This window comes from Mirounga leonina, unplaced genomic scaffold (assembly GCF_011800145.1).
Source record: "Mirounga leonina isolate KUSES-001 unplaced genomic scaffold, KU_Mleo_1.0 Mir_418, whole genome shotgun sequence".
Lineage (NCBI taxonomy): Eukaryota > Metazoa > Chordata > Mammalia > Carnivora > Phocidae > Mirounga > Mirounga leonina.
Window position 1 is genome coordinate 12,031,322 of NW_023270739.1, and position 13,124 is coordinate 12,044,445.

The window sequence follows — 13,124 nt, forward strand, 5'->3', positions numbered from 1 at the left end:
CATTCACTCATTCATTCAATACACATTGTAATGCGTGTCAGGCTCTGTACTTGGTATTGATGATGCAAAACACAAACTGGACAGCCACCCTGTTCTTGAGAGGAAATCAGAGACACATTGTTATGATAATAAATACTATTATTGAACACCTACTTCATGCTAGGTATTAAAGTATGTACTTTTCTTTTAATCTTCACAATAGTATGTTAAGTAATGTATCAGAGACACACCTGGGGAGATGGGTATACGTCCTAAACCTGCTCTGGATGACAGGGATATTTTCACAAATTAGGTACCACTTTATCTGAGTCTAAAGGGATGTGTAGAAATATACTAGGTAGCTCAAAGGTTGCTATGGTGACTAGCACATTCTAAAAAAGAGCATTTTATAAAGGAAAAAATAGCACGTTTGAAGGTTAAGAGGCACATCATCGTAAACTCCACCAGGGCTGAGATTTTTGTCTATTTCTCTCCTGTACCTCGAGCACCCTGAACAGCGCCTGGTTCATTCAGTAAATCGCTTAATGAACATAAGGGCATCACATGTCGAAAGGAACGACCGGGCCTGATGCTCACTGTCGCTCTACCACACGAAGGGTGAGAAATCAGGGCTGACAGGTTGAAGACACATAGATAGTATTAAGGAATTCCGGGTGCCCGGCGCCTGCCCTGCCCATTACCCCTATTCCCCAGAACACATCCGAGGGAGCCACACCACGAGGGCCAGAAGAATGGGGGGGCGCCAGCTCCACACACTCCAAAGTCGGCTTCTTTAGCCAAAGCTGCACTGAAGCACAAGGTTGCGCTTGAAGTCTAACGGAGCTTTCTTCTCTCCTTTCAACCCGTCCCGCGCTCACTCCCCGCCGGACTCCCTTGCCGGCTCCGGGAGGACACCGGACTGTTCCCAGGCCTTCCCGGAACGCGGAATCCCAGAGCGCGCTCCAGACGTTCGGCCGCGCCCTCCTTCTCTCTAGAACGCAGCGAGAGCGCACGCGCGCCATCCCCGCCGAGCGCGCCCCCGTGAGCTCCCCGCATCCCCGTGCTCATCCGGGTCTCAGAGAGCCTCAGCCAATAGGGGACGCTCACGGCCTCCAGGGGCGGGGCTAAGCCTTTCCTCACATGCGGCCTGTGGTCACCGTGGGCGCTTCTAGGCGATCAGTCGGCGGAGAAAAAGGGCAGAGAAAGGAAGCTCGGAGTCCGGGCGAGGGTCGAGGGCTTTGAGATCAAGCAGCTGCCGCCCCCTAGAAGCGACTGAATCGCGAGCAGATTCCTCAGTCAGAGCCGCTGTAGTAAACACACTTCAGAAACGTGAGGTGCCGGGGGTCACGTGGGGAGCGCGCTCTCCAATGAGGACCCGGGGGCGGGGCCGAGGCCGCTGACGCGGCGGTGGCGGCGGAGTCACCCGGGCAGCCTCGGGACCGGTCACCGGCCGGCGGCAACCGTCCAGCGGCCTCGACCACCGCCTCCGCGCTCACTCCTCTTCCGCGGGCCGAGGGACGGCGTGGCCGACTGTGGCTGGATCCCCTCTCCTCCCTCTCGGTGGCTCGCCTCGGGCGGGCCGTTTTCTCCTCCGGGGCCGCCTCGGTGGGGCGAGGTTTCCGTGACGAACCTCCTGGGGCTGCCGGTGCCGGTCGGCGCCGTCGTGGCGGCTCGGGTTCGTGGAACGTGCTCACTCCCAGGGCTCCGAGGCCCTGGAAGCGATGCGGCTCGTGCCGGCGGTTGCGGCGGGCGCCGGCTCCTAAAGGGCGTCGCACCCGGACTCCGCTGACGGCAACCTCCATTCATCTTCCAGCTGCGCCTCCAGCGTCCTCTCCTTCTCCGGCCCCTCCTCGGACTCGTTTTTTCCCTTTTTTCCCCTCTGCCGCCCTCTCCCCTCTCCTTGGTGTGGCGGTTCCCCTGGAAGCAGAGGTGTTGGGTATGAGCCGGCCCTTCCTTCCTTGAATTTCTCGGTGGGGGAACTGGGCAAGGACTCGCCCGCCGCCGCGCCCCCGGGATGGGGGTGAACGCCGTGCACTGGTTCCGAAAGGGGCTCCGGCTTCACGACAACCCCGCCCTGAAGGAGTGCATTCAGGGCGCTGACACCATCCGCTGCGTCTACATCCTCGACCCCTGGTTCGCCGGCTCCTCCAATGTGGGCATCAACAGGTGGCGGTAAGTCGAAATCCCGTGGGAAATGGGGATTTTGGTGCTTAAAGGATCAGGACTTGACTTGCAGTCGGCCGAATCTGAGAATTTAGACCTGGGACCGCGGTACTTACGCCGTTTTCCAAGTTGGAGGTGCCTTGAGTGTGAAATGGAGTTGATTTAATCGTTCTCTGGCCAGAGAGTACCAGCAACCTGGAATGCCTTGGCCTTCATGTATGAGTTACGTGCCTCTGCGCTACTGGGAACTCTTCCCCTGGTTTTATGGGGAATTCTTAGCGGTGGAGTTAAAGAAACACCCTCCGAGTTCTCAGTGGCCGGTGGATTGATTTTCTTGGCCTCTTTGTGTGTGTGTCTAGGTAACGCATAGTGTGGGGAAAAATCATTCAGGACAGGCACCTCCAAATCCACTTTTCTTCCACCTCGAGGTTGCCGTAGGAAAAGCAAGGGAAACATCTGGTTTCTCTTTGCTCAGCTCTTCCTCTCAACTCCTCCTTGTGGTTGACTAGAGAAAGCACAGTTTTTCTTTCTAGGCAAAGTATAAAGCCTTCTAGGGATCAGAGCCCTGAAAAAAATTTTCGGGAAGCCTTATGGTCTTTTCCTGAATACCAGGCTAGGTGATTGTTAGGCTCCCTGGTGGAAATGAAAGCATTTGTTTGACAGATGGGTTATTGATCACTACTGTGTACCAGGCACTGCTTTAAACACCAGGGATATAGCGGTGAATGAAACAGACAGAAATTGTTATCCTTTTCGAGCGTTATGTCCCAGAAAGTCAAATATATAGTAGTTGATGGTGATAAAAGCTGTGGAGAAATATAGAGAAGAGATAGGGGATAAAGAATACAATGGGGTGGGATTATCCTTGCAGTTTTTTTTTTTTTTTTTTAAGATTTTATTTATTTGAGAGAGAGCGCGCTAGAACGAGCGAGCACGAACCAGGGACAGGAGCAGAGAGAAGCAGACTCCCCGCTGAGCAGGGAGCCCAACTTGGGGCTCCATCCCAGGGCCCCGAGATCATGACCTGAGCTGAAGGCAGCTGCTTACCGGACTGAGCCACCCAGGTGCCCCTCCTTGCAGTTTTAAATATGGTGGTCGCCGAGAACTCAGAAGGTGGCAGTTGAACAAACTGATGAAACAGGTAATGGATTGCAGATGTCTAGGGGAAAAGCATTCCAGGCGGGGGAACAGTGAGGGAAAAGGCCATGAAGTGGAAATGTGTTTAACCTTTGGAAGAAGCAGCAAAAGAAGCAATATGAAAGGAGCAGAATAAGGGCGCCAGGGTGGTTCAGTCGTTAAGCGTCTGCCTTCGGCTTGGGTCATGATCCCGGGGTGCTGAGATCGAGCCCCGCGTCGAGCTCCGCGTCGGGCTCCCTGCTCAGCGGGAAACCTGCTTCTCTCTCTCGCACTCCCCCTGCTTGTGTTCCCTCTCTCGCTGTGTCCCTTTCTGTCAAATAAATGAATAAAGTCTTTAAAAAAAAAAAGCAGACTAGTGGTGGTAGTAGGTGAGGTCAGAGGTAATAGGGCCAGGCTGAGTAGAGGTTTATAGGCAGTTGTCAAGATTTGGGCTTTTACTCAGAGCAAAGAGGGAATGATTGCAGGATTATGAGCAGAGAAGTGGTGTAATCTAAGTTTGAAAAAATTTCTCTGGTCATAGTTCTGGATTGGGAGGAGAAGGTGGACAAGAAACAGGAAGCTATTGCATTCTTCCAGCTTGAACCACAGTGATAGTGGTGGACGTGGTGAGAAGTAGTCGAGTGCTGAGTATATTTTGAAGGAAGAATCCACAGTATTGGGCATCTGGGTGGCTCAGTTGTTTAAGCAACTGCCTTCGGCTCAGGTCTTGATCCTGGAATCCCAGGATCCAGTACAGCATCAGGCTCCCTGGTTAGCAGGGAGTCTGCTTCTCCCTCTGACCCTCTGCCCTCTCATGCTCTTTCTCTCTCATTCTCTCTCTCAAATAAATACATAAAATCTTAAAAAAAAAAAAAAAAAAGAATCCACAGTATTTGTTGGCAGATTGGTTATGTGGTATTAGAGAAAGAGAAGAGATTAGGAATTATTTTGAAATTGTTGGTTTGAGGAACTAGGCTAAAGCTGCACTTGGCCAAGAAAGTGAAGTCATTTGCAGAAGACATTGGGAGGGTGATTAGAGTTCTCTTTTGGACTTAAGTTTGGGATGTTTATTATACATCCAAGTAGAGATGGCAGATTGACAGTTGGATATATCGGGAGTTCAGGACAGAGATCCAGGCAGGAGGTATAAATTGGAGTCATCACTTTGTAGATAATATTTAAAGCCATTTATTCATTCATCCTTTCATTGAACAAATATTTGTCATGCACCTACTACATGCCAGGCATTTTTTAGGTTCAGGGCATTCAGCATTAAAAATAGCTAAAAAAATCCCTACCCTGTTAAAGTTAAATTCTAGTGGAGCCATGAGACTTTGTGAGAACATAAGGAAGTGAGTGTAGATAGAAAACAGAGTAAGTCCAAGGTCAGAGTCTTGGATACTCTAATGTGTAGAAATTGTGGAGCTGTGGAAGAATTAGCCTAGGAGATTGAGGAGTATCTAGTAAGATGAGAAGAAAACCCAGAAGAGTATGGTGACTTAGAGGCCAAATAAAGTATTTCCAAGAGCATGCTTTACCTATGTCAGGTGTTGCTGATAGGTCAAGTGGGATAAGGACTAAAAACTAAAAATCCTATTTAGGATTTTGAGGTCATTTATAGTTTTGAGTGGTTTCAGTAGTGTCAGAGGCAAAGCCTTTCTGGAATGGCAAAGAGAGGCTGAGAGGAGAGAATTTGGGGGACATCTCCTACAGACAGCTATCTTAGGAAGTTTTGTTATAAGGGGATCAGAAAAATGATGAGGTGCCTGGGTTGGAATGTGAATTCAAGAGAGGATTTTTTTTTTTTTTTTTTTAAGATTGGAGAAATTACCGTATGTTTGTGCTGATGGGAATGATACAGCAACTGTATATAAAAGCACTCATTAGCAGAACTGATGTCATTAATGTAGATTCTGGGAAAAGATAAATGTAATACATTTTAATGTATTAATAATATCTTAAAATAATATAGTAATAACCTTTTCATAAAATTGTTAATAAATTAGTTAACAAATGTAAAATGCTTAAAATGTGACTGGTAAGTGCTTTTTTGTTATTTGCTACTAAATTGAAAGCCCTAGGTGAATAATATCTAATTACATGTTTGCAGTCAGTTTCCTCTAGAGCATTTGGTAAGTTTATAAAATCTAGACTGTAAGCTTCTGTAGGATAGGAGTTATATGTTATCTTTGTACACCCAGCAACTCACATTGTCAAATGAGTGAAATAAAGCTTGAAAGCACAGTAAGAATAGTCTCACATTTTCCTTTTTTTTTTTTTTTAAGATTTTATTTATTTGACAGAGAGACAGCGAGAGAGGGAACACAAGCAGGGGGAGTGGGAGAGGGAGAAGCAGGCCTCCTGCTGAGCGGACAGCCGGATCAGCAGCTTAATGACTGAGCCACCCAGGCACCCCCATATTTTCCTTTTTAAAAGATTATTTTTAACTATTAAATATTGTCCTCTCTGAAAGATGGGTAAAGATGTAAACAATGAATAGACACTTTTTTCTTATACTAAAGACTAAGTTATAAAAAGGCAGGGACAGAGTTTTATTTAGTCTGTTCTCATAGCACTGAATTCAGTACTTTTTATATAGTTGTAGCTCAGTTACAGTTCATTGAATGAAATGGCATCCAGAAGTCAGTACTTTGATACTTAAACAACTTTATTCATTTCCTTATTGACCGTAGGATAATGTGCAATCTCCTTAGTTGGCATTCAGGCTATCTTGTGGGTTTCTACCTTCTTTCCTTCGTGCCATTTCCTTCAGTCAACAGCATTTCCTAGATTTTTGGATTGGATTTAACGAAGTTTATTTTACCTAAGTAAATTAACAAAACTACCTTTTTTTTTTTTTTAAGTAGGCTCCATGCCCAGCGTGAAGCCCAGTGCAGGGCTTGAGCTCACAACCCTGAGATCAAGACCTGAGCAGAGATCAAGAGTCAGATGCCCAACCAACTGAGCCACCCAGGCGCACCTCAAAATTACCTTTTAATATTGCTATAATTTCATTTAAAAGGGATGCTTTAACATTTAACAAGAAAGTTTGAAGGACATTGTTGGAAAATAAAGGACAGTCCTTTGACTTGAATAAATTAAGCTTTATGAAAATTCACTTTGCCTCATCAGTGAAAACATTATCTTGAATTTGTCATATTTGGGATTGAATGATATAAAATATTTCAATTTGGCTCAGTTGGTAGAGCATGCCACTCTTGATCTCAATGTTGTGAATTCAGGCCCCAGTTTGTGGGTGGAGCTTACTTAAAAAAAAATTTCAATTCCTTCCTTTACTTATCTCTTACTAAAATTACACCACACAAAAACTTATATATGAATGTTCATAGGACTATTATTTTAATAATTTACTATTATTCATAATAGTCAAAGGCTAGAAACAACCCAAATGACCATCTCCTGATGAATGGTTAAAATATGTTATATCCATACAATGGAGTAATAATCATAAAAAGAAATGAAGTACTGATACATGCTACAACATGGATGAACCTTAAAAACATTATGCTAAGTGAAGAAGCCAGTCACAAAATTTCACAAATTATTTGATTATGTTTATATGAAATGTCTAGTATAGGCAAATATGTAGAGACAGAAAGTAGATTAGTGGCTTTTTAGGGCTAGCCAACTTGGGGGAGTTGGGAGGTGGTAGCTAAGGGGCATGGGGTTTCTTTTTGAGGTGATGAAAATATTCTAGACAGTGATGGTTGCACAACTCTTTGAATATACTAAAAAAACATTGAATTGTACACTTAAAAAAAATCTACCTACCCCTTTAAGGTCCAGTCCACATGCCGCCTTTTCCATAATACATTTTTTATCATGTTGTCTGGGATGCTTTACACTTTACAGTCTTGTGAACTCTTATGCCATTTTTTAAAATTTTATTTTATTATGTTAGTCACCATACATTACATCATTAGTTCTTGATGTAGTGTTCCATGATTCATTGTTTGTGTATAACACCCAGTGCTCCATTCGATATGTGCCCTCCTTAATACCCATCACTGGGCTAATCCATCCCCCCAACCCCTTCCCCTCTAAAACCCTCAGTTTGTTTCTCAGAGTCCATGGTCTCATGTTTCGTCTCCCCCTCCGATTTCCCCCCCTTCATTTTTCCCTTCCTACTATCTTCTTCTTTTTAACATATAATGTATTATTTGTTTCAGAGGTACAGGTGTGTAATTCATCAGTCTTACACAATTCACAGCACTCACCATAGCACATACCATCCCCAATGTCTATCACCCAGCCACCCCATCCCTCCCACCCCCCACCACTCCAGCAACCCTCAGTTTGTTTCCTGAGATTAAGAATTCCTCATATCAGTGAGATCATATGATACTTGTCTTTCTCTGATTGACTTATTTTGCTCAGCATAATACCCTCCAGTTCCATCTACGTCATTGCAAATGGCAAGATTTCGGTTTTTGATGGCTGCATAATATTCCATTCTATATATATACACCACATCTTCTTTATCCATTCATCTGTTGATGGACATCTTGTCTTAGGCCATTTTTTGATACTGCTTCCCACATCACCATTAAATACCATTAAAAAGAAGTAAATACTTCTTACTTTGTGAATATTGATATAGTCCTCATATATTCATTTCTCCTTCATTTAACAGATTGCAACTCTTTTTCCTGAAGAGAAGGTACCATTTCATTCAATCAGAGATTTATTTTTCGTTCATATTTATAGTAGGCACTGTTTTAGTACTGGAGATACAACAGTAAATAAGAGAAAGTCCCTGCCCTTGAGGTCCTTCTAGTCTAGGAGGGGAAACAGGCAATAAAACATATATAATATGTCAGGTGGTGGTAAGTATAATGGAGAGAGAGAGAGCAGACTGTGAGAACAGAGCCCTAAAGAAAGGGAGGTAACAAGGCTGTACAGATACTGGGGGGCAGAGCTCTCTCTGTGTTCTCCACAGTGTCCGTACAAAGTAGGCATTAAATAAATCTTTTTAAAATTTTCTTTGTTAAATCTAGGGTTTAGGAATGTGACAGTTACTTCATTTAACTTTGATGCTAATATGTGTTAAACTCATAATTCAGAGAAATAATTTTCAGTGAAGATACTATTTTTGACATTTAAACTTCAGCATGTTTAAAACACAGTTGACAGGGGCGCCTGGGTGGCTCAGTTGGATAAGCGTCTGCTTTTGGCTCAGGTCATGATCCTGGGGTCCTGGGACTGAGTCCCACGTCGGGCTCCCTGCTCAGTAGGGAGCCTGCTTCTCCCTCTCTCTCTGCCCCTCCCTTGCTTGTGCGCTATCTCTCTCTCGCTCTCTCTCAAATAAATAAAAATAAAATCTTAAAAAAACACAGTTGACGTTATCACATGTAGATTCTTTTAATTTTCAATAACGAAATCTATAAATATACCTACATCCTTACCCATTCTTTCCTTCTCCTGTCTGATTTCAGTAGAAGAGACATTGCTTTCCTTATTCAAAACCAGTCTTTTCAGGTATACCCCATTTTAAACTGCTCATATTTTTTACAGCTTTATTGAGGTGTAGTTGACAAAAATTGTATATATTCAAGGTGTTCCACATGATGTTTTGATATACACACATATTGTGACTCTCATTTTTGATGATTTATTCTCTTATCCTTTCTTTAACCTCTTTTTGGTTTGCTTCCAATCGGCACTTAAACATGCATAAGTCCCAGTTCTGTAAGAACAGGAAAACCAACAGGGGAAGAAAACCTACCCTTTGAGTATGTTCCTTTCCTCTATGTTTCTCAGTTTCTTTATAGCCAAATTTAATGCATAAGATATCTAATACTGGCTGACTTCATTTCTTTATCTTCTTTCTACTCACCCTTTTTCAATCCACTCCTAGTCTGGGTTCCACTGCATCTACTCCACCAAGACAGTATCTATCCAAAGGATACTTTTAAACTTTTCATTCCTTGAGTTTTTACCATGTTTGACACTTTTGACCACACTTTCCTCTTCTTCCCTTTACATTGGTTGGAGGACCCTCCTCTTGTTTTTTTTTTCTGCCAAAGCTATTAGTGTTCTTCCTTTACTTCTCTTTTTCTGTTCAGCTCTTAAATGCCCCTTAGGTCTGTGATCACCCATTTTTCATTTTACATAATTCCTAGGCAGTCTCCTCTCTCTTCAAAAAGTCAGTTACCATCCATTTGCTCAAGATTCACAAATCAGCATCTTCAGCTCATATCTCTCTCCTGATCCCCAGATATGCATCCATTATATATAGATTCCCTGTCTCTTTGATTGTATTATATTACCTTAAACTCAAAGTTTGTTCAAAACAGAGATCATCAGGGCACCTGGGTGGCTCACTTGGTTAAGCATCTGACTCTTGATTTCAGCTCAGGTCATGATCTCAGGGTTGTGAGATGGAGCCCTGTGTCAGGCTCCGGGCTGGGCGTGGAGCCTGCTTGAGATTCTCTCTCCCTCCCCCTCAGCCTCTCTCCTCTCCCCCTCTAAAAAAATTAAAAACCACAAAGATCATCTTCTCCATTATTTCTATCTCAAAAACAAACTGAATTTTCCTGTGTGTCCTATCTTCATAAATAATACCATCATTTGCCCAGTTGCTCAATTGACAGATTAGATTGTTAATTATATATTAATTTATTTAAGAAATATTTGAGTTCTACTGGTGTGCCAACCACTTTGTTAATTTCTGTGGGTAAATGGAAGTCAGTAGATAATTTCTCTGCCCTTAAAGAGTTTACAGTATAAAGAGGGATTTATTCAGCAATAAAATAACCACAGAAATACATTCTTCTCTCTCCACTGTCACTTCCATACCACCATCCTTTTGGCTAGATTATTTGAGTAGTTTATGAATCATTGTCCCCTTTGCCCTTCTCTAATTCATTCTCTATACAGCAACCAGAGTGATCCTTTAAAATTGCTAATCTGTTCATGTGCTTTACTCTTTAAAATCCTTCAGTGACATTTCTTTACCTTTAGGTTAAAGTTCAAAAGCCATAGCATAGTTTAAAATCCCTGTGTAATCTAGTCCTTTGCTTCTTTTTCTAGCCTTAGAGGATTGCTTCACTGAGGCATTTGAGCTGAGCCTTGAAGTATGAGATGAATCTTTTTTTTTTTTTTTTTTAAAGATTTTATTTATTTATTTGAGACAGAGAGAATGAGAGACAGAGAGCATGAGAGGGAGGAGGGTCAGAGGGAGAAGCAGACTCCCCGCCGAGCAGGGAGCCCGATGCGGGACTCGATCCCGGGACTCCAGGATCATGACCTGAGCCGAAGGCAGTCGCTTAACCAACTGAGCCACCCAGGCGCCCGTGATGAATCTTAATAAACACAGAATAGAGGGAAGGAATTCCGTCCAGGCTGAGGGAAGAAAATTTCAGGCTAAGAAAATAACATGAGGCAAGGCACAATATTCTGATACTGGTATAGATGTTGGTGTAACTGAGTCATATGGTGCATGAAAAGACAGGTATTGTTTAGTACTCTGCATGGTTTTGCCTGACTCAAACAGGCTTAAGCAGAAAGAGTTTATTGGCAAATATAATTGAACAACCTAAGGGGAAGTGGCTTCAGACATATGGGTTGGTGCTTGGGCTCAGAAGATGTCTTCAGGACCAAATTTCCCTCTTTACATCTCCAAACTTCACTTATTCTGGGTTGGCTTCTCAGGCTGTCCTCTGGTGGTGAAATACAGCAATAACAATAGCAGTTACAGTAGTAAAAAGCATATGTCTCTGCCCCAGAAGTCTCAGCAAAGTCTGTGATACTTCAGTGGCTCTGTTTGGATCAATTTGTGAGCCAGTCATTGTGAGCATCTGTGTGAGCTGCAGTTGTGTGCCTCATGGGTGGATCAACTCAAATGGACTGAAGTAACTGAAGTAGAATGAGTAGAAAGTAGGTGGATGTCCTAAAACAATAGATGCCTATTATGTAAGAACTCAGATCAGAAGGTCAGAAAAACTTTGACTCCTGTTTGAGGAAATATAACTTTGGCAGTTGAGTGAATGATAGAGGAAAGAGATAGTAGAGCAGTATGGAGGCTTTATCAGTAGTCCATTGAAAGATAGTATAGGCTTTAATTAGGGAAAAGTCTGTGAGGAAGGGGAAGATGCAAGAGAGTGATTGTAGAGGTTCAATGGACAGTTTAGGTGACTGTCAAAAAGGCAGTTTCAGAGAGGCATTAGAATGTAAGATTCTCATGCTTTGTGCCTCTTTGACAATTAGCTCTTTAGTTAGAGAACGCAGGAATAGACCATATTTAGATGAGGAAAAGAATGAGTTTAGTTTAGGTCATTGCTGAATTTGAGGGACTGCTAAGATATCAACATGGGAAATGGAGAAAAGAGAAGTTCAAGTTCGGGGATTATAGACATTAGAACTGTGGATATGGGAATACTTCCTGTATAATTAATAGGTGAAACATGACTGATGATATTGGATAGAGTAAAATGCATCAAAATCTTGGTGGTTACTATACTTAAGATGAATGGAAACTGGTGAAGGAGACTGAGAGAATCAATCAGAGAGGTAGAAAGAGGAGCCAGGTGAGTACTGCATCATGGAAACCAAAGGTGGCAAGAATTTTTCTTCATTGTGCTGAAGAAGGCAAGTTAGGATGAGTTTTGACAGTTATATGGGAAAAATACTCAATGACTTGGAAACAGGTGGAAGAAATGACTGCATGTCTTGAATGCCCGGCAGTAGACCCTCTGGGATATAGAGGACCCTCCAGAAATTATATTATTCTAACTTAGGGATAAGTACTTTTGTTCTTGATTGTCTAGACTACTTTACAACTCTGTAAAAAGAGATAAAAGGCAAAGTGTAGATAAAAGTTAGGGTGCTGGCCAGTCAGAATGGCTAAAATTAACAACTCAGTTAAACAACAGATGTTAGCAAGGATGTGGTGAAAGGGGAACCCTTCCTAGCCCTTCCAACCCACACTGTTGGTGGAAGTGCAAACTGGTACAGCTACGCTGGAAAACAGTATGGAGGTTCCTCAAAAAGTTAAAAATAGAGCTACCTTACAACCCAGCAATTGCACTACTAGGTGTTTATCCAAAGGATACAAATATAGTGACTCGAAGGGACACATGCACCCCTATGTTCATAGCAGCAATGTCCACAATAGCCAAAATATGGAAAGAGCCCAGATGTCCATCAACAGACGAATGGATAAAGAAGATGTGTGTGTATCAACAGATGAATGGATAAAGAAGATGTAGAAGATGTGCACACACACACACAGACACATATATACACACAGTGGACTTTTTTTTTTTTTTTAAAGATTTTATTTATTTATTTGAGAGAGAGAGAACGAGAGACAGAGAGCAGGAGAGGGAGGAGGGTCAGAGGGAGGAGAAGCAGACTCCCCGTCGAGCAGGGAGCTCAATGTGGGACTTGATCCCGGGACTCCAGGATCATGACCTGAGCCGAAGGCAGACGCTTAACCATCTGAGCCACCCAGGTGCCCCCACACAGTGGACTATTATTCAGCCATCAAAAAGAATGAAATCTTGCCACTTGCAACGATGTGGATGGAACTAGAGGGTATTATGCTAAGAAAAATAAGTCAGAGAAAGAGAAATATCATGATTTCACTCATATGTGGAATTTAAGAAACAAAACAGATGAACATAAGGGAAAGAAAAAAATAAGATGAAATCAGAGGGAGACAAACCATAAGAGACTCATAACTATAGGAAACAAACTGAGGGTTGCTAGAGGGAAGGTAGGTGGGGGGGTGGGGTAAATGGGTGTGGGCATTAAGGAGGGCACTTGACAGAATGAATACCAGGTGTTATATGCAACTGATGAATCACTAAATTCTACCTCTGGGGAAAAAAAAAGTTATGGTG

General features: G+C 43.0%; 1 protein-coding gene across 2 annotated transcripts in view; it reads left to right on the forward strand.

Moving 5' to 3' along the window:
* The first annotated feature begins 1,122 nt into the window (after positions 1 to 1,122).
* Positions 1,123 to 13,124, forward strand: part of CRY1 (cryptochrome circadian regulator 1) — an 88,785-nt gene continuing 76,783 nt past the window's right edge. For both annotated transcript variants that reach the window (XM_034987649.1, XM_034987648.1), the window contains exon 1: positions 1,123 to 2,151. In XM_034987649.1, coding sequence (XP_034843540.1) covers positions 1,994 to 2,151 — 158 coding nt within the window. In that variant the 5' untranslated portion in view covers positions 1,123 to 1,993. The remainder of the gene's footprint in view (positions 2,152 to 13,124) is intronic.